A 27,500-nucleotide genomic window follows, 5' to 3' on the forward strand; every position below is an offset into this window, starting at 1 on the left:
TGAGGAGGAATTTCCTCAGCCAGAGGGTGGTGAATCCGTAGAACTCTTTGCTGCAGAAGGCTGTGGAGGCCAGGTCATTGAGTGTCTTTAAGACAGAGATAGATAGGTTCCTGATTAATAAGGGGTTATGGGGAAAAGGCAGGAGAATGGGGATGAGAAAAATATCAGCCATGATTGAATGGCGGAGCAGACTCGATGGGCCGAGTGGCCTAATTCTTCACAGTCACAATTGTACTAAAACTGCACTAACGTTATGTGAGTGCATTCAAAGACGTGGGAGGCTCGATAGCCGCAGAATCATTTTTAATTTCATCAGTTTCAGAAACATTCCAGCCACGTGAGGATTCTGTTTGGCCCAGCTCCATTCTCTGAGGCACTCCATTCCAATGCCCCCTGCATTGGGCAATCCTGGAGCAGGATTTTGAGGTTTGAGTCGGAGCTACATTGTGAGCAGTCACCCAGCTGCGATTATCTCTGAATTGCCCCCTTAGTGGCCAGGAAGCTGATTGGATGAATTAGCTAGCCAATTAACAATGGTGGGGAGGCTCTCGAAGGTGGAGGACCAATAGGAGATAATCCAACAAGGAAGGAGATGTAGCCTGCCATTGGTCAATGAGCGAGAGAGAGAGAGAGAGAGAAAGGGCCTCCATCTTGAGATGCCCTCTTAACACTTTTCAAAAATTGGTTTTAAAAATGGCCACATCAGCTGGACCATTTGAAGGGAGAACAAAGGTTGGTGGATTTGCAGATAGCAATGAGGACCATCAGAGGATACAGCAGGAGATAGATCAGTTGGAGACTTGTGCGGAGAGATGGCAGATGGAGTTTAATCTGGACAAATGTGAGGTAATGCATTTTGGAAGGTCTAATACAGATAGGAAATACACAGTAAATGGCAGAACCCTTAAGAGTATTGATAGGCAGAGGGATCTGGGTGTACAGGTACACAGGTCACTGAAAGTGGCAACGCAGGTGGAGAAGGTAGTCAAGAAGGCGTACGGCATGCTTGCCTTCATCGGCCGGGGCATTGAGTTTAAAAATTGGCAAGTCATGTTGCAGCTTTATAGAACCTTAGTTAGGCTGCACTTGGAATATAGTGTTCAATTCTGGTTGCCACACTAGCAGAAGGATGTGGAGGCTTTGGAGGCTTAGTTCAGTCAGGCAGCATGGTCGGTGCAGGCTTGGAGGGTCGAAGGGCCTGTCCCTGTGCTGTAATTTTCTTTTGTCTTTGTTCTTTGTTCTTTCCACAGGGCGGCCTGTGGTCAGGTAAGCTGGAAGGAGAGATAGACCCCTGGAAAATTCCAGTTGGCCTTTGATAAGTGGCCTTAGTTGGCTTTTCTCATTCATTAGTTGGCTATGGCGGCACAGTGGTTAGCACTGCTGACTCACAGTGCCAGGGACACAGGTTCAATTCCAGCCTTGGATGACTGTCTTGTGCGGAGACTGCACATTCTCCCTGTGTCTGCGTGGGTTTCCTCCGGGTGCTCCGGTTTCCTCCCACACTCTAAAGATGTGCAAGTTAGGTGGATTGGCCCTGCTAAATTGCCCCATAGTGTCCCAACATGTGTAGGTTGGGTGGATTGGCCATGGGAAATGTGTGGGGTTACAGGGATAGGGCTCAGTATTAATATCTGAAAAAGGAGACAAAACACAGTCCAATGTCAAGCAGTTTTTAATATTTACATCAAAACAAGGTCCTCGAAGAGCTGTACAGGAGGACGGACCCATGCTAGATCCTATCACTCAGTTCAGTCACTCTCCCCTGAGAGGGCTGAGTGAGTTACTCTGTTACAGAGTCGGTGCAGACTCAATGGGCTGAATGGTCTCTTCTACACTGTAAGGATTCTCCAGTTCCATGATACCCTGGCAAACTGACATGCTGTCCAATGGCATGAAATTACACACACAAAAACAGAAACTGCTGGAAAATCTCAGCAAGCCTGACAGCATCTGTGGGGAGGGAAAGTTCTGTCCCCACGGATGCTGTCAGACCTGCTGAGATTTTCCAACATTTTCTGTTTTTGTTTCAGATTCCAGCATCCGTGGTATTTTGCTTTTATCTTAGTGTGAAATTACACGCTCACTCGCCTACATTCACCCCCCCCCCCCCCCCCCACCCCCAAATTGGAGCAAACGTTCTGTCCCTGGATGCAGATTGCTGGGTGCAGAGCAATAATGGTTGCCTGGGATGGAGTGGGGGATAGCCGGTGCGTGGGAGGAGTGGGAGCGGGAGGAGGGGGAGAGTGAGGAGGGGGAAGCGGGTGGCTAATGATCAGAACGTTACCACTGTGACCTGACCCAATCGATCGCTCGGTCTGGTCAACCTGAACCATAGGCCAGCCAATGCCAAATACCCGGTTCTTGCTTCTCATTCGAGCTCTGTCTTCCTTTCTCCAGGTCCATTCAATTATCACAAATTCTTTGAATACATGGAAACCTTCAAGAAATCGGGTCAGCTTGATGAATCAATTCAGAAAGCCTTTGAAACGCTGGATAAGGACAAAAGTGGTTACATCGAATGGAACGAAATTAAGTAAGAGTTCCCATTATTTTAACGCCACTAAAATGCAAACTTGCATTGTTGAATGTTTAGCAACAGCCTTTCTTCTTGCTGAACCACATCTTTGCACTCAGAGATATCATAGAATCCCTACCGTGCAGAAGGAGGCCATTCGGCCCATCAAGCCTGCACTGATAACAATCCCACCCAGGCCCTTTCCCCATAATCCCACGCATTCACCCTGTTAATCCCCCTGACACTAAGGGGCCATTTAACATGGCCAATCCAGCTAACCCGCACATCTTTGGACTGTGAGAGGAAACCGGAGCACCCGGAGGCAACCCACGCAGACATAGGGAGCACATGCAAACTCCACACAGACAGTGACCCGAGGCCAGAATTGAACCTGGGTCCCTGGCGCTTTGAGGCAGCAGTGCTAACCACTGTGCCGCCACACCGCCCCCAAGATATCTTAGGCCACTCAACAGAGAGTGAGAGAAAATTAGAAGAGGTAAAAGCATGGATGAAGAGAGAGATGGATAATGTTTTCTGAGCGGCATGGTGGCACAGTGGTTAGCACTGCTGCCTCACAGCGCCAGGGACCCAGGTTTGATTCCAGCCTTGGGTCACTGTCTATGTGAAGTTTGCACATTCTCCCCCATGTCTGCGTGGGCTTCCTTCAGGTACTCCGGTTTCCTCCCACAGTCCAAAGATGTGCAGGTTAGTTGGATTGGCCATGCTGAATTCCCCCTTAGTGTCCCCAGATGTGTAGGTTAGATGGATTAACCATGGTAAATGTGCAGGGTTACGAGGAGAGGACCTGGGTAAGATACTCTGTCAGTGGGCCAGTGAAGGCTCAATGGGTCAAATGGCCTCCTTCTGCACTGTAAAGAATCTATGATTTCTAAATGAGGGAGAGACTATGGTGTGGAGGGAAGGTGGTCCAAGGGGATGAGTTACTGAGGACATGAACCGCTGTATAGGCAATAACAACTTACATTTATATAGCACCTTTAATGTTGTCAAACATCCCAAAGTGTTTCACAAGAATGTCACCAAACAACATTGGACACCAAGCAACTTAAGAAGATGGACAGGTGAAAGGAGTAGGTTTTAAGGAGCATCTTGAAAAGAAGAGAGTGGCAGAGTGGCTCCAGGCAGGGATTCTAGACATTAGGGCCAAGGCAGCTGAAGGCATGGCTGTTGATGGGAGAGCAATCTGAATCGGGGCGTGGAAATGTGATGTGGTGACAGTCCCAGCATCATCAAGACAATACAGGCTTTGTTAGGAACAGAAGGTATTTATTGAATGAGAAATTATGTTCAGGGATTTGCAGCCCTAAACTGCTCCATATTTCAGAGGGTGATGGGGGCCTGGAATGCGCTGCCGGGCAAGGTGGTGGAGGCGGACACACTGGGAACGTTTAAGACTTATCTAGATAGCCACATGAACGGAGTGGGAATGGAGGGTTACAAAAGAATGGTCTAGTTTGGACCAGGAGCGGCGCGGGCTTGGAGGGCCGAAGGGCCTGTTCCTGTGCTGTATTGTTCTTTCTTCTTTTGTTCTTTATTTACTGCATGGCTTCCAGATGTATTCAGCCCAAGAGAGGACTCCACCCTCTGGAGTGATCACTCACTCTCGCTTCCCATTGGTCCCTCAAACCAGGTGACCCTCTTCTACTGTACTGTCTTAAAGAGACAGACACTACAATCACTACATCCCTCCCCCATTAGTTTACTTTATACAATCTTCAAAATAGATTTATTCAAACCCACATTCTAAATAAACATACACAGAAGTTAGAAGTTTGTAAATCGATGTAGCAATTATGTGATGATGAGATCTTGAGGATTGTATTTAACAGAACACTCCTATTAGTAGCTTCAGCCATGCACAGTTCCAAATATGGTCTTGTATGGGACTCTTCCATATAGATTTGCTGCTTTCTAAGTTCTGTCCTAGACTGTGTGCTGACCAATGACTACACATTTTACCCTGCGGACGGTACCACTCTCCAATCCTCTGTTGATCCTTTTCTCTGTCAAACACCTTACTCTACAATGTATGCAGGTCCCATCATTATCACACAACACAGTGTTGACAGCTCATTCACCACCTCGGTCTGTCACTTACGAAGGAATGGTCGTGGTACTCTATTTCTGGAACCTAGGTTGTGTGATAAAGTTCTTTCTCTCTTTAGCATTTCTATTCATGTGACCATTTCGTAGAATCATAGAATCCCTACAGTGCAGAAGGAGGCCATTCGGCCCATCAAGCCTGCACCGACAATAACCCCTCGCAGGCTCCATTCCCGTAACCCTCTTTTACCCTGCGAATCCCCCTGACACTAGGGTCAATTTTAGCATGGCCAATCAACCTAACCCGCGCATATTTGGACTGCAGGAGGAAACTGGAGCATCCGGAGGAAACCCACGCAGACACGGGGATAAAGTGCAAACTCCACACAGACAGTGACCCGAGACCAGAATTGAACTAACCACTGTGCCACCACGCTGTCCTGTTTTTTTCTCAATTCTTTGTACCTCTTATTCACATCTTCCTGCTCCAACTCCAGTTCCTTCACCGCTTGATGGTGAGTGTTTCTTGCTGGGCTTAACTAATTTTCTTGCTACTTCCAGCTTTTTCCATTGTGTTTGTTTTTTCTCTCTGAGCTTTGAGCCGGGCCGCTGTAGATTTGGGTCACAAACCTTTACCTCATTTGCTAGTTGCTGTACTTCTCGGTGAAGTTTATCCAACTCTTTTCTCTTCACTCTTACTTCTTCTTCTGTTGTGGCTTGTTTTACTTTCTGACTGATTCCAGCTTTATCGTTTGTCTGTAGTTTATTGCTAAAACTTTACAAGGAGCTTCTCATTCCAGTACAAAAGGATGGGACGCAACTGAGTCTTGCTGCTTCACTCCAGTTAGGGTCTTCTGTTGCCCTCTTTCTGGGTTCTCTTTGTGCCCCCCTCTCTGGGGTCTTCCAATGCTCCCCCCTCTTTGAGATTTTCAGTGCCCCTCTCTGTGGGATTTTCCAATACTCCCCCTGTCTGGGGTTTTCCAGTGCCTTCCCTTCTCTGGGGTTTTCCAGTGCCTTCCCCTCTCTGGGTTTTCCAGTCCTTCCCCTCTCTGGGGTTTTCCAGTGATTCCCCCTCTCTGGGGCTTTCCAGTCTTTCCCCCCTCTGGGGTTTTCCAGTGATTCCCCTCTCTCTGGTGTTTCTCCCTCTCTGTGGTTTTCCAGTTCTTCCCCTCTCTGGGGTTTTCCAGTGTTTCCCCCTCTCTGGGGTTTTCCAGTCCTTCCCCTCTCTGGGGTTTTCCAGTGATTCCTCCTCTCTGGGGTTTTCCAGTCTTTCCCCCCCCCTCTGGGGTTTTCCAGTGATTTCCCTCTCTCTGGTGTTTCCCCCTCTCTGGTGTTTCCCCCTCTCTGGGGTTTTCCAATCCTTCCCCCTCTCTGGGGTTTTTCAGTGCTCCCCCAGGGTTTTTTCCAATATTCCCCCTTTCTGTGGTTTTCCAGTTCTTCCCTTCTCTCTGGGGTCCATTATTGCCTACTCAGGCTCTGGCATTTCATCTTCCTTGAGGCTTTATTACCTCCTCTAAGCAGAGATTTGCAGCCTAGGTTGCATTGGAACAGTCTCTCTGTCTGCTCCAGTGCTTACATGCTTACCACATGGCTTCCAGATGTATTCTGCCCAGAGAGGACTCCACCCTCTGGGGTGATCACTCACTCTTGGTTCTCATTGGTCCCTCAAGCCAGGTGACCCTCTTCTGCTGCACTGTCTTAAAGAGACAGGCACCACAATCACTACAGTAAGAAGATGCCAGTGTTGGAAGAGTGAAGGGTATATGTGGGAAAATATGGTTAAAGAAGGTCACTGAGGTTGAATGGGAGATACTATGAACGGACTTGGAAGCATGTCTAAGGATTGCAAAACCAATTCACTGGGATGTGGAGAACAAGTGCAACTTGGCAAGAAGTGGAGAGTAACTGATGTATGAACCTTTGTGTAGGTGAGAATATGGGTCACAGTTTGGTCATTGATTTGGGACCAATGGGCTGGAAGAGAGGAAGATGTCTGGAAGAATATTGTTCCTGATTCATTACCAAAATTGTCCTTAAGATGGTAAAATATAGGAGCAGGATTGGGCCATTCAGCCAATCGAGTCTTCGCCACCATTTGATCATGGCTGATGTGTTTCTCAACCTCATTCTCCCACCTTTTCCCCGTAACCTTTGATCCCCTTACCAATTAAGAACCTATCCATCTCTGTCTTAATTACACTCAATGACTTGGCCTCCACAGCCTTCTGTGGCAATGAATTCCACAGGTTCACCAGCCTCTGGCTGAAGAAATTCCTCCTCATCTCGGTTCTAAAGGGTCGTCCCTTTACTCTGAGGCTGTGCCCTGGGATCCTAGTTTCTCCTACTAATGCAAACATCTTCTCCACATCCACTCTATCCAGGCCTTTCAGTATTCTATAAGTTTCAATGAGACCACCCCCCCCCCCCCCCCCCAATCCTTCTAAACTCCATCGAGTACAGACCCAGAATCCTCAAACGTCAATGTTTTCATTCCCGGGATCATAAGAACATAAGAAATAGGAACAGGAGTAGGCCATCTAGCCCCTCGAGCCTGCCCCGCCATTCAATAAGATCATGGCTGATCTGAAGTGGATCAGTTCCACTTACCCGCCTGATCCCCATAACCCCTAATTCCCTTACCGATCAGGAATCCATCTATCCACTTCAGTGGGCAGAGAATTCCAGAGATTCACCACCCTCTGAGAGAAGAAGTTCCTCCTCAACTCTGTCCTAAACTGACCCCCCTTTATTTTGAGGCTGTGCCCTCTAGTTCTAGCTTCCTTTCTAAGTGGAAAGAATCTCTCCACCTCTACCCTATCCAGCGCCTTCATTATCTTATAGGTCATTCTCATGAACCTCCTCTGGACCCTCTCCAGAGCCAGCACATCCTTCCTTAGATATGGAGCCCAAAATTGCTCACAATATTCCAAATGTGGTCTGACCAGAGCCTTAGCAGTACATCCCTGCTCTTGTATTCTAGTCCTCTGGAAATGAATGCTAACATTGCATTTGCCTTCCAGTTGGTTGTGTGGTGACGGGGACAGAATGACACAGTGAGACTTAGGAATGGAGTTATTTTGCTTAGAGAACCTTGACATATAATCCAACACAGCAGCTGCAAGTGGGGAATTGTTTTCTCTAAATGTCATTTAGAAACCTAACTGAACAGTCTCTATAGAAAGTGATTGAAATTATATTCAGCATTCCTCATTATGATTGAAGTGATTGGCCTGTACTTATGATGGCTCAGTAAGCATTTATCTATCAGGTTGTCTGTATTGCTTTCCCAAGTGAGTGGAAACCAGCCATGACCACATCTTTACTGTATAGAAAATTCCAGAATAATTTAAATGGTAAAATATGGCAGCATGCTGCTGTGCAGAGGGACCTGGGTGTCCTTGTGCATGAATCACAAGGAGTTGGTTTGCAGGTGCAGCAGGTAATTAAGAAGGCAAATGGAATTTTGTCCTTCATTGCGAGAGGAATGGAGTTTAAAAACAGAGAGGTCATGTTGCAGCTGTATAAGATGCTGGTGAGACCACACCTGGAGTACTGTGTATAGTTTTGATCTCCTTACTAAGAAAGGATATACTGGTACTGGAGGGGGTGCAGAGGAGATTCACTAGGTTGATTCCGGAGTTGAGAGGGTTGGCTTATGAGGAGAGACTGAGTAGACTGGGGCTATATTCATTGGAATTCAGAAGAATGAGGGGAGATCTTATCGAACATATAGGATTATGAAGGGAATAGATAAGATAGAAGCAGGGAAGTTGTTTCCACTGGCAGGTGAAACCAGAACTAGGGGCATGGCCTCAAAATAAGGGGGAGCAGATTTAGGACTGAGTTGAGGAGGAACTTCTTCACACAAAGGGTTGTGAATCTGTGGAATTCCCTGCCCAGTGAAGCAATTGAGGCTACCTCATTGAATGTTTTTAAGGCAAGGATAGATAGATTTTTGAACAGTAAAAGAATTAAGGGTTATGGTGAGCGGGCGGGTAAGTGGAGCTGAGTCCAAGAAAAGATCAGCCATGATCTTACTGAATGGTGGAGCAGGCTTGAGGGGCCAGATGGCCTACTCCTGCTCCTAGTTCTTATGTTCTTATGTCCTTATGTGCACTTTTGGTTCAGTGTTTTCTTTAATCTGGCCACTGACTAACTGTACAAGAGGTGAAATATAACATTGGCTTTTTATTTAAGTTAGAAATTCCAATGGATAATCATTATTGACAAATAAAGACACCCCTTTATCACAACTGTACAACCTTCTTGAAAATTGCTGGAGAAGGAATTTGTAGATAAAGTTGTAGAATTAAATTTGGACTTTCATACACCCTGAACATGTTCAACTTTAGCTTCATATTCCCCGTGAGAAGCATTTCAACTCACAATGAATTGATTTTTCTCTGATATCACCGATGGGAGATTGCAGCAAATAACTGAATCCTCGATTCCCCGGGTTACCCTTATCACTTTCAGTTCTTTTCCAGAAGGAAGTAAGTTACTACTCAGTATCATTCTTCCCCCTGTGCTATCCTCTATGTGATAAGAAGCTTGTTGTGGTCTTTATCCCATTCCATTTTAGCAAAGCTGCCCTCGGTTCTATAGAGGCCCTGGGGTAAAGTGGGTAGCATCCCTGCCTCTGAGTTAGAAACTCAAGGTTTAGGCCTCACCCCAGGTGATGAGCAAGGAATGTGTGTTCATGACGTTGCCAAACAGGTTGATTATTAATCTGTACATCGTTCCAACACACGCCAATGGCAAGCAGTAAGAATAGGAGAAATTCCCGGTCAGCCATGTGTTAGGGACCAGAGCAGAAACTCCAAGGTATTTTATGAAGGTATCCTAGACCCCAACTTTCTTTGATTTTGACATTAATGTGAGCATAAGGTGTTTCGCTCCAGGTTAGATTCTAATGACCCACTAGGAAGTTTTTATTAAAACAAACTTTACTTAACAACACAGTTAAAAAAAACAAAAAGAATTTACATAATTTTTACCAATTGAAGTACTTAAACATGACAAAGTATAATTCTTAGCTGCTAGCTTTCTCTATAATTCCAATTTTAGTTATCTCCCCACAGACATATATCCCTCTTCAGAATCAGTTAGCACAAAACATATAGGCTTACGTGGATGCGAGGCTTCCAGCCTTTTAATACGTCTAGACAGAGATACAGAAAGACAGCCATCTTCTGACTCCCATGCAGCGGCCTTCAGAGAAGGATCTATCTTCAAACAGCAGAACTTCAGAGAAAGAGACTATTTTCTGTCAGGCCCCAGACTCCAATCCCCAGAGAGAGACAGAGAGCCACTTTTCTCTAAAGATCCCAAGCAGCAACTGAGCTTGTTTCGCCCTGTGAACCTAGCCTCACTCAGTCACATGATTTTCCCTGTCAATCAACCTAATCAAACCCCACTCTGAAAAACCCTAGGGGAAAACACTAAAATAACCAAACTGCATTAACCCAAATTGAAACAAACATTCCAACAATTAGGATAAATTATTCTTCTTTAGCATCAACATGTGGGTTGCCGGTTATAAACAAAGTGGCGCCGGGTAAATAGAACTGATTTCTAAAAAAGTCCTGCACAAGAAACGTAACATTTCTTAAAGAACAAAGAACAAAGAACAATACAGCACAGGAACAGGCCCTTCGGCCCTCCAAGCCCGCGCCGCTCCCCAGTCCAGGATTGAATCCTGAATCCAGGATCCCCGCCCAATTTTCCAGCCTATCTACATACCAATATCCTATCCACCGAGCTGTCCCTCACAGCTACGATGCTTTGTTCATTACAACCTATTAACTTACCCCCACCCCCCCATTCCAGACCATGTGATCTCCAGGGAGAGGCGAAAACCCAGAGTGAAGGCACAGTATTGTCACACATGCGATGGAAAATAAGCTGGTGTCGCTACCATCACTATCCATAGCTCCATGTGACAAACTGAATGGGAAAGTACATGTTTCCTCAGCAACTTGGACTACCTGAGTGAACTGCAACACTCCGCCACCACCACCCACTGCTCTTGACCTCTACCCTCTAATTAACCACTCCTGCCCTTTCATCTGGACCGTACCCATATCCCTAACAATTACCCTCTCCTTTCATGGAATGTGACCAGGTCAGCCTTTGTTGCCCATCCCTAATTGCTCTGGGAAAGGTGGTGGCCAACTTATTGAACCCCATGTGGTGTAGGTACACCCACAGTGCTGCTATAGTGTATACTGTATGTTGGTGAACGTGATACTGACTGGTGCTATGGGGAATTTATGCCCTTTGGGGATGGCTATTCCATGGAATTTGCTTCATAGAATCCCTACAGTGCAGAAGGGGGCCATTCGGCCCATCGAGTCTGTACTGACCACAATCCCACCCAGCCCCTATCCCCATAGCCCCATGTATTTACCTTGCTAGCCCCCCTGGCACTAAATGGTAATTGAGCACGGCCAATCATCCTGACCCGCACATCTTTGGACTATGGGAGCAAACCGGAGCACCCGGAGAAAACCCACGCAGGCACGGGGAGAACATGTAAACTGCATACAGACAGTGACCCAAGCCGGGAATTGAACCCGGTTCCCAGGCACTGTGAGGCAGCAGTGCTAACCACTGTGCCACCATGCCACCCAGCTTGCTTTGAGAGCTGGGAAATTATGAAACAAAAGCAAACTCATCAATGTTGGCAGCTTTAGATGTATTATTATGTATTGGACCACAATCAGTGTGTATGAACATGTTGTAACACAAATCACAAATATGGTGAAGACAGTACTTGCCAGCAGCCTTGCATACCCTTCATATTTGAGTGACATATTGTTATGTAGGATCCCTCCTCAGTATACTTAACAGCTGTCCTCCCTGCCAGCATCGGCTAACCTAGGTGTGCAGGGTATAATTAAAAAGTCAGGCTTTAATCAAATATTATTACACAAGCTAGATTCACAAACTCATTGAAAACTCATTAAGTAGTTAGAAAGTAGCCAACTGTTGGTGAAACATCAGGGGTTCATTTAGGCAAGTGCTTGTGACTGGCTGCTTAATTTTCATTATTACTAAATTGTTCATACTTTCAGAAGACTTCACTTCCAAATTTGTACATTCCAATGATTTTGCTGGGGTTGTGCTCATTGCCATGACAACTGGAATTGTCTGGTGAGGTTGGAAGGCTGGGGAAGGAAAACACTGTTTGGGTCAAGGGCTTCCTGTGAAGTTCTATTCTTAACTTCGAGGCTCTCCTCGAAGGCATTCGCTAACATTTCTGAAATCTGATCCTCCCGGCTATGAGAATCCGATACTCTCAAACCACTGCTGTTCAAACGTTACATACATAGGAACATAAAGAAAAGGAGGCCCATTTAACCCCTTCGCCGGGATTCTGCCGCCCCGCCCGTCACGGAATCGGAGCGGGCGAGAGGCGGACAACGGAAATGTCCGTCGACCTCGGGCGGGAATTTCCAGTCTCGCTCGAGCGAGGCCATAAAATCCCGCCCCTTGAGTCTGTTCCTGCTTTTCAATATAATCACGCTTTATCAACAACTTGACTCCACATACTAGTCTTTGTCCCGTATCCCTTATTACTTCTGACAAAAACAAATTCTAGCAATCTCAGGTTTTAAAATTAATCTAGCATCAAATGCCGCATGCGGAAGAGAGTTTCAAACTTCTACCACACTTTGCATGATGCAATGTTTCCTCATTTCAATCTTCAAAGGTCGAGCTCTAACCTTTAGACTACCCCTGGCAAGCTTACAAGAAATGAATCTTTCGTACCAGTGAAGGGACGATGTTTCTGCTGCGGATTGTGGAGGATGCATTCAGGCATTCATAAGTCATGAAACACTTGACTGGTAACAAATGCTCCTAACTCACTGTCCCCATGACTACTTTCCATTTATATCAATGTTTGGCATGTGACTCAGTGAATAGCACTATGGCCTTCTGAGTCAGAACATTGTGAGTTCATCTCCCACTCCAGAGCACTTGAGAACACAACCCACGCCAACACTCGGGTGCTGAGGGAGCACTGTACTGTCGGTGGTGCCATTTCCCAGATAAAGGGGCCGGATTCTCTGACCTTGCCCTTGGGAGGGATTCTCCGCTCCCGCTGCAGTGAACGGAGATTTGGCTAAGCGCCAAATTCTCTATTCTCGTTGGCAGTGTCAGTGGGCCATGAATGGCCGGAGAATTCTGGCTGAGATGTCTAACTGGGCTTTCACATACACTTGAGAGCCTCTGAGGAAGCCCCAGAAAGAGCCCATGCATGACTTGAAGGCTTATGTACTCCACATTTAAATTAGTCCTACCAAAATGAATCACCTCACATTTATCAGGGTTAAACTCCATTTGCCATTTGTCCCTCGCCCAACAGCAGTGGTTTAACTGGTCACTTGATTCATTGTGGAAGCTTGCTGATAGGCTGCTCTGTTTCCTCACATTGCAGTGGCTTTGAAAGTTCTTCTCTGACTATGAAACACTTTGACATGAAGAGAGATGCACCCATAAAGTGAACTTCATATTACAGCATGCATCATCGTTTAAATCTACATTTCAAGTCCATCTGACCCTTCTACTCGAAACATTAACCCTGTTTCTCTCATAGAACATAGAACATAGAACATAGAACAGTACAGCACAGAACAGGCCCTTCGGCCCACGATGTTGTGCCGAGCTTTATCTGAAACCAAGATCAAGCTATCCCACTCCCTATCATCCTGGTGTGCTCCATGTGCCTATCCAATAACCGCTTAAATGTTTCTAAAGTGTCTGACTCCACTATCACTGCAGGCAGTCCATTCCACACCCCAACCACTCTCTGCGTAAAGAACCTACCTCTGATATCCGTCCTGTATCTCCCACCACGAACCCTATAGTTATGCCCCCTTGTAATAGCTCCATCCACCCGAGGAAATAGTCTTTGAACGTTCACTCTATCTATCCCCTTCATCATTTTATACACCTCTATTAAGTCTCCCCTCAGCCTCCTCCGCTCCAGAGAGAACAGCCCTAGCTCCCTCAACCTTTCCTCATATGACCTACCCTCCAAACCAGGCAGCATCCTGGTAAATCTCCTCTGCACTCCTTCCAGCGCTTCCACATCCTTCCTATAGTGAGGTGACCAGAACTGCACACAATATTCCAAATGTGGTCTCACCAAGGTCCTGTACAGTTGCAGCATAACCCCACGGCTCTTAAACTCCAACCCCCTGTTAATAAAAGCTAACACACTATAGGCCTTCTTCACAGCTCTATCCACTTGAGTGGCAACCTTTAGAGATCTGTGGATATGGACCCCAAGATCTCTCTGTTCCTCCACAGTCTTCAGAACCCTACCTTTGACCCTGTAATCCACATTTAAATTTGTCCTACCAAAATGAATCACCTCACATTTATCAGGGTTAAACTCCATTTGCCATTTTTCAGCCCAGCTTTGCATCCTATCTATGTCTCTTTGCAGCCTACAACAGCCCTCCACCTCATCCACTACTCCACCAATCTTGGTGTCATCAGCAAATTTACTGATCCACCCTTCAGCCCCCTCCTCTAAGTCATTAATAAAAATCACAAAGAGCAGAGGACCAAGCACTGATCCCTGCGGCACACCGCTAGCAACCTGCCTCCAATCCGAAAATTTTCCATCGACCACCACCCTCTGTCTTCGGTCAGACAGCCAGTTGCCTATCCAATCGGCCAACTTTCCCTCTATCCCACACCTCCTCACTTTCATCATAAGCCGACCATGGGGGACCTTATCAAACGCCTTACTAAAATAAAATAAAAACTTTCCCTCTCTCCACACATGTTGCCAGATCTGCTGAGTTTATCCAGCATTCTCTGTTTTTATTTCAGGTTTCCAGCAACTGCAGCATTTTGCTTTTATATCTTGAGCATTATCTGCAAAGTCAAAGTGGATTTCACTTAAGTAGTCACCTTCACGTGGATTCTCACTCACAAATGAGGAGGCGATGGCCTAGTGGTATTATCGCTGGACCATTAATCCAGAAACTCAGTTAATGCCCCGGGACCTGGGTTCGAATCCCGTCACGGCAGATGGTGGAATTTGATTTCAATAAATTAAAATATCTGGAATTAAGAATCTACTGATGACCATGAAACCATTGCCGATTGTCGGAAAAACCCATCTGGTTTACTAATGTCCTTGAAGGAAGGAAATCTGCCGCCCTTACCTGGTCTGGCCTACATGTGACTCCAGACCCACAGCAAAGTGGTTGACTCTCAACTGCCCTCTGAAATGGCCAAGCGAGACACTCAATACAAGGGCGACTAGGGATGGGCAATAAATGCTGGCCAGTCAGCGGTGCCCATGTCCCATGAATGAATGAAAAAATGTATTGAATCAACAAAATTTGATTTGATTTCATTTTTTGATTTGATTTATTATTGTCACATATATTAGTATATAATGAAAAGCATTGTTTCTTGCATGCTATACAGACAAAGCATACTGTTCATAGAGAAAGAAAGGAGAGAGTGGGGAATGTAATGTTACAGTCATAGCTAAGGTGTAGAGAAAGATCAACATAATGCAAGGTAGACTTTCAAAAGTCTGACAGCAGCAGGGAAGAAGCTGTTCTTGAGTCGGTTGGTACGTGACCTCAGACTTTTGTATCTTTTTCCCGATGGAAGAAGGTGGAAGAGAGAATGTCCGGAGTGCGTGGGGTCATTAATTATACTGGCTGCTTTTCTGAAGCAGCGAGAAGTGTAGACAGAGTCAATGAATGGGAGGCTCATTTGTGTGATGGACCTCTTGTAGCTTCTTGCGGTCTTGGGCAGAGCAGGAGCCATACCAAACTGCGATACAACCAGAAATAATGCTTTCTATGGTACATCGTAAAGGCTGTGAGAGTCGTAGTTGACATGCCAAATTTCCTTTGTCTTCTGAGAAAGTAGAGGCGTTGGGGGGCTTTCTTAACTATAGTGTCGGTATGGGGGGGACCAGGACAGGTTGTTGGTGATCTGGACACCTAAAAACTTGAAGCTCTCGACCATTTCTACTTCATCCCCACTGATTAATTAAATTAATTAATTTAAAATTAAATTATTGCATTAAGGAAGTTGTTTTTGGAAAATATTAATGCTTTTGTCGTGTCTCCCATTTTGCACCTTAATGAGGCATCCCAAACTCCTTTGCTGATTACACGTTGTGTTGCAGATACATTCTCTCGACAATTCCCACCACCGTTCCCATTGTCCCTCTGTCAGATGAAGAAGCTGATGCGATGCTCCAGGCCGCGGACATCGATGGAGACGGGAGAATTAACTACAAAGGTATGATTTACAACTGGCAAGCCTGCTACCCTTTGTGAATATCGCGCAACATCTGCTCAGTGATAGATGCCTCCAAGGGGTACGATAAGGAAGGCGCAACAATTTAGGATCCAAGGTGTAAGAATCATCCACCTATCGCTGTGGATGGGGAGACTGGTGTCAAGTCCGGGTTGTCAAACCTGCAGAATTCTCCTGGAGTCTCCAGAAAAACCAGGCTGAAAAATGATATAAGCATAAAAAACTGGGTTTCTATTACATTTTCTTCAAAAGGTTTTGTTCCTATGTCACAACATAATTACGATGTGGAGTTGCCGGCGTTGGACTGGGGCAGGCACAGTAAGTAGTTTCATAGAAATCATAGAAACCCTACAGTGCAGAAGGAGGCCATTCGGCCCATCGAGTCTGCACCGACCACAATCCCACCCAGGCCCTATCCCCACATATTTACCCGCTAATCCCTCTAACCTACGCATCCCAGGACTCTAAGGGGCAATTTTTAACCTGGCCAATCAACCTAACCCGCACATCTTTGGACTGTGGGAGGAAACCGGAGCACCCGGAGGAAACCCACGCAGACAATGTGCAAACTCCACACAGACAGTGACCCGAACCGGGAATCGAACCCGGGACCCTGGAGCTGTGAAGCAGCAGTGCTAACCACTGTGCTACCGTGCCGCCCAACCTGGTGTTGTGAGACTACTTACTGTGCTTACCACAACATTATTACAGATGAGGAAAAAACAGCTGTTTGGCTAGGCTGGCTGGGAACAAGACCACAATATAAAGCATCAGGAATACATCAACCCAGAATTCTTCATCTTATTCAGAACACGAGCTGCTGCTGAGTAGGATGCGATACTGGTCCCTGCCAAACAATGTCGGCCAAGATGTTCCGTAAATCAATAGAGAGTTAGGCTGTGTGCGGGACCAAAATAGTGAGCACAATGTCCCAGCACACTTTGAGGGTGTGGGATGGTCAATGCAACATGAGTCATCATTCAAAGCACTCACTTCGGACTAGGCAGGAACATATCTGTCAAGTTTGGTTGATTTGGTTATTGAGTGGCCTGGGAGCAGGTTGGGGTTAACTATCAGCTAATGTAGGGCATGTCAGAATCGCCACCGATCACCAAAGCCTTACACAACAAAACGCATTCAAGAGTTCATGCTCAACAGCTTTTTGTCAAGCCATGGACCCGGAATAGGTTGAAGGTCTGGGGCCTAATGCTTTACATATCCAGTTGCATCGCTCCTTTGTCTCAATGATCCGAGGAGTTAATGCTGAATGAATTAAGTTGCTCCCAATTTAGAAATGTTTGATCTGAAACCATAGGAACCCTACAGTGCAGAAGGAGGCCATTCGGCCCATCGAGTCTGCACCAACAACAATCCCACCCAGGCCCTATCCCCATAACCCCACATATTTACCCCACTAATCCCTCTAACCTATGCATCTTGGGACACTAAGGGGCAATTTCAGCATGGCCAATGCACCTAACCCGCACATCCTTGGACTGCTACTCGTTTCACCATTTGTGTTAATATTTGTTCACCTATCCTTCCTCGGCTGGCTGTTAACTTTTATTTGGTTATGCTCCCGTTAAGCAACTCTGGACAGAAAACCACATTAAACATGTTACATAAATGTGAGTTTTCTAAGCTACCCTTGAAGATAATCCCTTCCTTATCCTTCAGGACATTAACATCAACATTTCTGACTTCGGGTCATTCATCTTTTAATATTTCATTGGGTATTTTACATCTCCAAAACTATCTTACTCCAAAATCGCTTTGGAGTAAAGTGTGAGAATGGCTTATCCGAGTCTTTCAGTGTATCTGACTTTGACAGGGGAGCAAAGTTCCGATTGAATGAAATGTTCACCTCTTTTCATTCGCTTTTCTATTTCTTGCTACATATCATACTATTGGGTGTTTATTGACGTCCCAGTTCCTGGAGGGGTTGCAAGGTAAGGATGAGGGACATCAGGCAGGATTTTCCATGCCTCCCCCCGCCCTCCCGCCACCCCCCGACGTTGTTTCGCTGTGGCGGAGACGGCCACCCATTGCCCAGTGGCAGCCAACCAGAAGATTCCACTGTGGTCAATGGGGTTTCCCACGCTCTGCACGCTGCCACCAGCTGCACAGAAGATTCCACCAGCAAGAATGGTTGGAAAATTCCGGCCATTATTCCCTTTTCACACCAACTTTAATTAGTCCCTACCATTGCTTTTCCCAAACCATAACTTCATGGCACAAACCGTCGATGAATCATAAAATCCCTACAGTACAGAAGGAGGCCATTAGCCCATCAAGTCGGTACCGACCACAATCCCACCCAGGACCTATTCCCACAACCTCACATATTTACCCTGTTAATCCCCCTGACACTAGGGTCAATTTAGCATGGCCAATCAACCTAACCCACACATCTTTGGACTGTGGAGGAAACCCACGCAGACACGGGGAGAATGTACAAACTCCACACAGGCAGTGACCCGAGGCCGGAATTGAACCTGGGGTCCCTGGCGCTGTGAGGCAGCAGTGCTAACCACTGTGCCACTGTGCTGCCCTTAATATTGCAGCACTTCCCTTCCTTATAATCTTCAATCATGCCTGAAACTAGAGGGCAGGGATAATGATAGACAATTAACCCATTCCCAGCGACACAGACAACAAACCAACATCATGCTGCCTCCTGTTTGAAGTTTGTTTATTAGTGTCACAGGTTGGCTTACATTAACACTGCAATGAAATCACTGTGGAAATCCCCTAGTCGCCACACCCTGGCACCTGTTCGGGTACACTAAGGGAGAATTTAGCGTGGCCAATACACCTAACCAGCACATCTTTCGGACTGTGGGAGGAAACCGGAGCACCCGGAGGAAACGCATGCAGACACGGGGAGAATGTGCAGACTCTGCACAGGCAGTCACCCAAGCCGGGAATCGAGCCCAGGTCCCTGGTACTGTGAGGCAGCAGTGCTAACCACTGTGTCACCGTGCCGCCCACATCTGGGTGTGACCAATTCAGAGTTCGTATGTATTTTAATACTAGCAACCCATTTAGCTCAATATTGTCTATATAGCTTACATATATAATCATTTATTTGAGCCTATTGTTCAATGCCTTAGGACATGAACTTCCACAGCAATGTAGATTTATAAAGAGCTTTTTAGAAATGCTCTGAATTTAAAAAACTACATTTATGATTCCACAGATTCCACAGACTCTCTCCATAGTGCATTGAGGGGCTGGAACCTGTTTAAAACCTCTTGGAGCATATGCAGCAGGGAATGTTTTAACATAAAATATAAATAGAACAAAGAAAATTACAGCACAGGAACAGGCCCTTTGGCCTCCAAGTCCATGCTGCCCAACTGAACTAAAACCTCCATATCCCTCCATTCCCATCCTATTCGTGTATTTGTCAAGACGCCCCTTAAAAGTCACTATCGTATCTGCTTCCACTACCTCCCCCAGCAGCGAGTTCCAGGCACCCACCACTCTCTGTCTAAAAAAACTTGCCTCATACATCTCCTTCAAATCTTGCCCCTCGCACCTTAAACTTATTCTCCTTGGTAATTGACTTCCACGCTGGGAAAAAGCTCCTGACTATCCACTCTGTCCATGCCCCTCATTATCTTGTAGATTTCTATCAGGCCGCCCCTCAAACTCCGTCGCTCCAGTGAGAACAAACCAAGTTTCTCCAACCTCTCTCCTCATAGCTGATGCCCTCCATACCAGGCAACATCCTGGTAAATCTTTTCTGTACCCTCTCCAAAGCCTCCACATCCTTCTGGTAGTGTGGCGACCAGAATTGAACACTATATTCCAAGTGCGGCCTAGCTAAGGTTCTATAAAGCTGCAACATGATATATTATGAATATAAACTGGAATTGTAAATGTAGTGAAGCATCTCAGAGTGCCACTTACTGTCTTAAAAAAATCTGAATTGTATTGCAGTTTATGTAATGCTAAATTTGAACTGTTATGTGATTAACATTTTACAGATATTGTGAATAAAATATAATATTTGAAACAAAAACTAGATTGTTCAGCTGACGAATAAAACCTTTCAGCTCTAAGTGATTGAGAATGTACAAGTTAACTGGAGGCAATGTAAGATTTCTATTCACTTGTTCTCTCTTCCAGAATTTGAAGCTCTGGTCAAAGAAGATAAGATGTCCAGGAAAAAGTAGAAACCAGAAATCAAAATGTCCACTGTTAGAGAGTGAATTTGCACGTGGCCAGGAACTTTGCATAGACTGTGGCGTTGTTAAGCTTCTGCATTCTCTGCAAAACCCCTTTTCTCCCAGACACGTCTTACAGGAAATAGATTATAGAGACAAGAATTAAACTGACCTGATTCTGCAGTAGTTGTAATAAATGATCCCCTAAGACTCAACAGTTCCAGAGGGGACGAGGGATCCACCAGCTCAGTCTGTCAATGCACATCCCCACTCTCATCCCCTCTGAACACACTCACCCAAAACACCCAGTTACTGTTGACGTGAGCACAAGAAAACCCAGGCAGACACTCCAGCGCAGTACTGAGGAAGTGCTGTGCTGTCAGAGGCACTGCCTTTTAGGTGAGATGGTAAACCGATCTGTCTGCTCCAGTGGAGGTAAAAGATCCCACGGCACTATTTTGGAGGAAGAGCAGTGGAGTGAGTTGTCCCTGGTGTCCTGGCCAATGTTTAATCCCTCAATCAAACTTCACTAATAAATTGATTAGCTGGTCATGATCACTTCCAGAATTTTACCGCCATGCACGCCCCGAGGCTCGCTGAATGGAATTCCCCGTTGCTCTCAGGTGGGATTTTACGAGCCTCGCCCGAGCGAGGTCACAAAACCCCGGTTCACATTGCTATTTGTGGGATCTTGCTGTGTGCAAGTTGGCTGCCATGTTTCCTACATTACAACAGTGACTACACTAAAGTACTTCATTGACTATAAAGCCCTTTGAGACATCCGGCAATCTTGAAAAAAACAATTAACCTTTCTTTTCTTGGAGAGGGAAACCAACATACAAACTAAAAAGAAATAGTGATATTAAAAAATTTCTTTAGTTTTAAAGTAAGACATCCTGGAACAGAAAGGGACTAAATCCTGTTCAGCCTAATCATGCAAGGCAATATTGGCCACTTGGAGAGTTTTCTTTTCCACTAGGGAATGCGTTCTTTGCTAATCTGCTGAATCTGCACTGAAAATGTACAATCTAAGCGCTGGGTTGTCGCTGCTGCTTTCTGCTTGTCACATCTGTGCGTTTATCAGTGAGCCTGCAGAGGAGCTGATGGGGCGTGTACAAACTCCTCAAGTCTTAACCACTCCCCATTTCTCCCCGCTGCTTTTGACCGGGGTCACATACCAAGCTTTGCCATTCTGCAACCTCCACAATTCGTGTGAATGACTTTGTTTTCTTGAGAATGTCTCCATTTCCTGAATAAATAAAATGGTCTTGTTTGCTCCCAGCTGCAAGTAGACTCTTCATTAATGCAAAACCCAATTTGTTGCAATGCAGAATGGAGGGAAGGTCAACTTCCCAATCCCAAAGAACCAACCCCTCAACGTCTGCAACATTCCGTCAGTGTTCTGTCAACCCAGCGAATGGGTGCATTTGAAACCACATTAACTTCAGAAGAACGATCAGCGTCTTGATATAACTGATCATTATTACACTAGCAATCCCAAATTGTGAACTTAGAAACAAACTACAAGTTGCAAATCAATGTAATATATATTGCGTTCAGATCATTTAGTTGCAAACCATTTATTTTCAACTTTTCTGCATTGTCAAAAGTCAGTACTTAATTTTTTTGGTTTTGATTTGTTTTGATTTGATTTATTATTATCACATCGAACAAAGAAAATTACAGCCCAGGAACAGGCCCTTCAGCCCTCCAAGCCTGCACCGACCATGCTGCCCGATTGAACTAAAACCCTCTACCCTTCCGGGTACCATATCCCTCCATTCCCTTCCTATTCATGTATTTGTCAAGACACCCCTTAAAAGTCACCATCGTATCTGCTTCCACTACCTCCCCCGGCAGCGAGTTCCAGGCACCCACCACTCTCTGTGTAAAGAACTTGCCTCGTACATCTCCTTTAAACCTTGCCCCTTGCACCTTAAACCTGTGCCCCCTAGTAATTGACTCTTCCACCATGGGAAAAAGCTTTTTGCTAACCACATGTATTAGTATACAGTGAAAATTATTGTTTCTTGCGCGCTATACAGACAAAGCATACCATTCATAGAGCAGGAAAGGCGAGAGTACAGAATGTAGTGTTACAGTCATAGCTAGGGTGTAGAGAAAGATTAACTTAATATGAGGTAGGTCCATTCAAAAGTCTGATGGCAGCGGGGAACAAGCTGTACTTGAGTCGGTTGGTACGTGACCTCAGACGTTTTGGTGACAGACGAAGGTGGAAGAGAGAATGTCCGGGGTGCGTGGGGTCTTTAATTATGCTGGCTGCTTTTTCGAGGCAGCGGGAAGTGTAGACAGAGTCAATGGATGGGAGGCTGGTTTGCCTGATGGATTGGGCTTCATTCATAAATTGATGTATTCTCAGCAATGATCAGTCTGTTAAGATGGACCCTGTAGTTAGCCATTTCTCCCTTCAAACACATTGATGGCACAGGTTGTAAAAACTCCTTCTTGCTTATTTAAACTCCAGGGTCAAAATTCAATGGTGTTAACTTGGAGGGACAGTTCAGAGCATTCTGAGAAACATACATCTATAACAGGAGTTCTAATGGTATGTCGGAGAGAAATGCAATCTCGCTGATTTATTGAAATTTAGTGAGTCAAAATTTCAATTTCAGCAAATGGAATAGTGGGATTTTTATAGCTGCGCTGGGAACATAATTCAACTCTGGCCGTTACTCTGTGATACATTTAAATGTGTGAGTTTTATGAAATATTTTCCTTTAATCTGTACATTTAATCATTACCCCCTGAGCAGCTGTAAACCTGAGAATGAATCCACATCAAGCTAGCATGCAAGATGCACCAGTTTGTAGTTAGCCAGTTGTGACATGGGAATAATTGGGTTTAGTTGCTTTAGGGCACTCCAGAGATTTGGTGATCTTGTGGAAAGACCTGACTTTGTCCGGATGCGGGCAAGGGTCCCGAAATGTAACAGCGCAGCATTGATGTTGTTGGGCATTCACACCACGGGAGAGGAATATATCGGCCTGGCATCATTCTGGGGCGGGGGGGGGGGGGGGGGGGGTGCGGGAGGATAAAGCTGGAGCATGAGAAAATTGGAGAGTGGTACCTGATAGGTTTCATAGAACTGGAAGGTGAGGTGTGAGCTTTGGCTCAATGGTGAATTTGTGGGCCCCAATATTAAGGGGGGTGAGGGCCGCAGACAGATTGCCCTGCTGGAAGCAAAGTTAGAGTTTTAACAACACCAGGTTAAAGTCCAACAGGTTTATTTGGTAGAAAATGCCATTAGCTTTCGGAGTGCTGCTCCTTCGTCAGATGGAGTGGAAATCTGCTCTCAAACAGGGCACAACATCAAGTTACAGAATACTGATTAGAATACGAATCTCTACAGCCAACCAGGTCTTTAGAAAAAGCAAAGTTGGCATGGGGCGACCCATTCCACACTGGCCCTCCCTCTCAGCCGTAACGTGCTGCGGGTGGGCTAAAAAGGGCCAATATGGGACTTCTGCCCTTCACTGGGGAGGATGTCCTAGCCTCAGGAACTGACAGCCAATTGGAATGGCTAGCAGCTCCATCGATCCCGATAGCGCCAAGAGCACATTAGTGGACATTGTCGGGACTGCAAGAGGAGGAAGAAGATGGCCCAATGGACCTCTGGAAACAAGTAAGTCCGGGTTCTTGGGCTGGTCAGGGAGGGGAGTTCAGGGTGGTGGGTTCAAAACTTGGTAACAAGTCCGATTGACCCTTGTTTATCGATTTGAATATAATGGGTGGGCTGCTGATTTCAGCGTTCGTGCACTCCCCTATTACGGGGCTGAGCTCAGGGGTGAATGGAAAGGTGGTGGTGTGGGCACCTGCCCTATTTTACATGCCCCTCCCTCAGAAAACGCACCCAGTGTGGTCACGTAAAATGCAGTCTGTGGCATCTGTCAACAATGAGAGAAAGGGAAGAGGTGAGGCTCGCTGGGAGCTATCCTGATCTCAGCACTCTGGTTTGAGAAGTTACAAAGAGATAACAGCAAATATTTACTGTAGTATTTTGTGATTGGTTCCTGAAATGTTTCTGGGTGCGGTTCTCACATTGTCCATCGGCCCATTTTTCCCAGCTGCGCTTCTGTCTGTTTCTGTCTTATTTGTATCAGTAACTGGTATGTTTGCATTTCCTAATGAGACAAACAACATCAGCGATACTCGGAGGCTCTGCTTTCTGTATTCAAATAATTTTTATTCAAAGAAGAACTCAAATTAGAATGAGGCAAGACACAGTGTCATGTTATTCATGTTATTCAAATTTACACAGTGTCATGTCATTCTCTTACCCTCAATGGCTTTCTGCAATTTATTTTCTCATCGAATAATTATCCAATTCCCTTTTAAAAGCCATGATTGAGTCTGCCTCTAGCACTGTCCCAGGCAGTGCGTGCCACCTTCTAAACATTTGCTGTGTAAAACAAGATTGGCCTTGCGTCACTTTTGGTTCTTTTGCAATTCACCTTAAATCAATGTCCTCTGGCTTTTAACCCTTCTGCCAATGTGAACAGTTTCTCCTTGTCTACTCTCTCCAGGCCCTACATGATTTTGAACACCTCGATCAAATCTGCTCTGAACATTCCTCTAAGGCGAGCATTCCCAGCCTATCCAATCTATCCATGTCACAGAAATCTCACATCCCTGGAACCATTCTCGTTATTTTTTCTCCACCCTCTCTAATGCCTTCACATCCTCCTAAGGTGTGGTATCCAGAATTAGATACAATGCCCCATTTGAGAGCAAACCAGTATTTTATACAGGTTCAGCATAATGATCATGTTTTGTTCGCTATGCCTCTAATTAAGAAGCCCTAGATCCCATATACCTTATTGACCACTTTCTCAACCACCTTCTACCATTCGTACAGATATACTCCTAATTTTATCTGTTCTTTCACCCCCTTTAGAATTGAATCCTTTATTTTTTATTGCCTCTCCTCATTCTTCCTACTAAAATGTATCACTTTGCCCTTCTCTGCATTAACTTTCATAAATCTTGGGTGGAATTTAATGGCCTCGCTCGTCCCAAAACCATAAAATATCGCCCGAAGTCAACAGACCTTTCCATGGTCCACCCCTCCCCCGCTCCAATTCCCATGGTGGGTGGGACGGTAAAATTCCAAAGAACAAAGGACAGTACAGCACAGGAACAGGCCCTTCGGCCCACCAAGTCTGTGCCATCATAGATGCCTCTCTAATTTAATATTTTCTTGCCTCTATGTGGTCCATATCTCTCTATTCCCTGCCTATTCATGTATCTATCCAGATGCCTCTTGAATGTTGTTATAGAATCTGCTTCCACCACCTCCTCCAGCAGCGCGTTCCAGGCATTCACCACCCTCTGTGTGAAAAACTTGCCACTTACATCTTTTTTAAACTCCCCCCCCTCACTCTCAACCTATGTCCGCGAGTAATTGATCCTTTGACCCTGTCATAATCTTGTAAACCTCTATCAGGTCCCCACTCATCCTCCGACGCTCCAATGAAAACAATCCAAGTTTCTTCAACCTTTCTTCATAGTCCATATCCTCCAAATCAGGCAACATCCTGGTAAATCTCTTCTGCACACTTGCCAATGTATCAACATTCTTCCGGTAGTGTGGCAGCCAGGATTATATACAATACTTCAAATGCGGCCTAAACAAAGTCTTATATAGCTGCAACATGATTTTCCAATTCCCATACTCAATGCCAGCATGCCATACGCCTCTTGACCACCTTGTCCACCTGAGTTGCCACTTTCAGGGAACTGTGGATCTGCACGCCTAGATCCCTCTGTCTGCTAATATTTCTAAGGGCTCTACCATTTACTGTATACTTCCTTTCTGCAATAGACCTTCCAAATTGCATCAACTCACATTTTTCCGGGTTAAATTCCATCTACCATCTTTCGGCCCAGGTCTCCAGCCAATTTATATCCTGTTGTATCCTCTGACAATCCTCCTCACTATCCGCTACTCCCCCAATTTTTGTATCATCTGCAAATTTAATAATCGGGCTACATACATTTTCCTCCAAATCATTTATATATATTACACACAACAGAAGCCACAGCACTGATCCTTGTGGAACACCACTTGTCACAGACTTCCAGTTAGAAAAGTATCCTTCCACTGCTACTCTCTGCTTTCTACGCCCAAGCCAGTTTTGTATCCATCTTACCAGCTCACCTCGGATCCTATATGACTTCACCTTCTGTATCACCCTGCCATGAGGGACCTTATCGAAGGCTTTATACAACATCCATTGCCCTGCCTTGGTCAATCTTTCTTGTCACTTCCTCAAAGAACTCAATGAAGTTTGTGAGACACGACCTCCCCTTCACAAAACCATGCTGCCTATCGCTAATAAGCCTTTCTCTTCCAGATGTGAGTACATCCTGTCCCTAAGAATCTTCTCCAATAATTTCCTCACCACTGATGTAAGGCTCACAGGCCTGTAATTTCCAGATTGTCTCTTCTGCCTTTCTTAAACAGATAAACACTGTTGGCTACTCTCCAATCTTCTGGTACCTCACCCGTGGCTAAAGAGGATACAAAGACTTTGGCCAAGGCCTCAGCAATTTCTTTCCTCGCCTCTCTCAGTATTCTGGGATAGACTCTATCTGGCCCTGGGGACTTGTCCATCTTAATGTTTTTCAAAACCTCCAAAACCTCCTCCCTTTTTATCTCAACATGTCCTCGAATGTCAACATCCTCCTTTCTTTCCGGCCCTTGTCTCCATCTCATAGGAACATAAGGACAAGGAGCAGGAGTAGGCCATCTGGCCCCTCAAGCCCGCTCCACCATTCAATAAGATCATGGCTGATCTTTTTGTGGACTCAGCTCCACTTACCCGCCCGCTCACCATAACCCTTAATTCCTTTACTGTTCAAAAATCTATCTATCTTTGCCTGAAAAACATTCATTCAGTCAGCTCAACTGCTTCACTGGGCAGGGAATTCCACAGATGACCAACCCTTTGTGTGAAGAAGTTCCTCCTCAACTCAGTCCTAAATCTGCTTCCCCTTATTTTGAGGCTATGCCCCCTAGTTCTAATTTCACCTGCCAGTGGAAACAACCTCCCTGCTTCAAATCTTATCCATTCTCTTCAGAATCTTATATGTTTCTATAAGATCTCCCCTCATTCTTCTGAATTCCAATGAGTATAGTCCCAGTCTACTCAGTCTCTCCTCATAAGGCAACCCTCTCAACTTCGGAATTAACCTAGTGAATCATCCCACCATTCTGTCTATGTCCTCTTGAAGTCTATCACCATCTTCCTCACAATCCTTCTAAGTTTTTTGGAGTTTGCATTAGAAATTACTGTCAGCAGGACATACAGGCACAGTATGTGGTACAGTCTACATGGCATCTGGGATCCGGATGAACAGAATAAACAGCTGTGCAGTTCCCTAACTAATCAGACTGCAGATTCAAATCAAATCAGGATGGT

The 27,500-nt window shown here is 45.5% G+C and overlaps 1 protein-coding gene across 2 annotated transcripts in view; it reads left to right on the top strand.

Moving 5' to 3' along the window:
• The window catches only part of LOC144501741 (parvalbumin-like EF-hand-containing protein), a 38,356-nt gene extending 17,018 nt beyond the window's left edge, over window positions 1-21,338 (top strand). For both annotated transcript variants that reach the window (XM_078225719.1, XM_078225720.1), the window contains exons 3-5: window positions 2,398-2,533; window positions 15,753-15,868; window positions 20,021-21,338. In XM_078225719.1, the coding sequence (XP_078081845.1) occupies window positions 2,398-2,533; window positions 15,753-15,868; window positions 20,021-20,067 (299 nt within the window). In that variant the 3' untranslated portion in view covers window positions 20,068-21,338. The remainder of the gene's footprint in view (window positions 1-2,397; window positions 2,534-15,752; window positions 15,869-20,020) is intronic.
• The last annotated feature ends 6,162 nt before the right edge of the window (window positions 21,339-27,500 follow it).

This window comes from Mustelus asterias, chromosome 12 (genome assembly GCF_964213995.1).
Source record: "Mustelus asterias chromosome 12, sMusAst1.hap1.1, whole genome shotgun sequence".
Taxonomy (NCBI): Eukaryota; Metazoa; Chordata; class Chondrichthyes; order Carcharhiniformes; family Triakidae; genus Mustelus; species Mustelus asterias.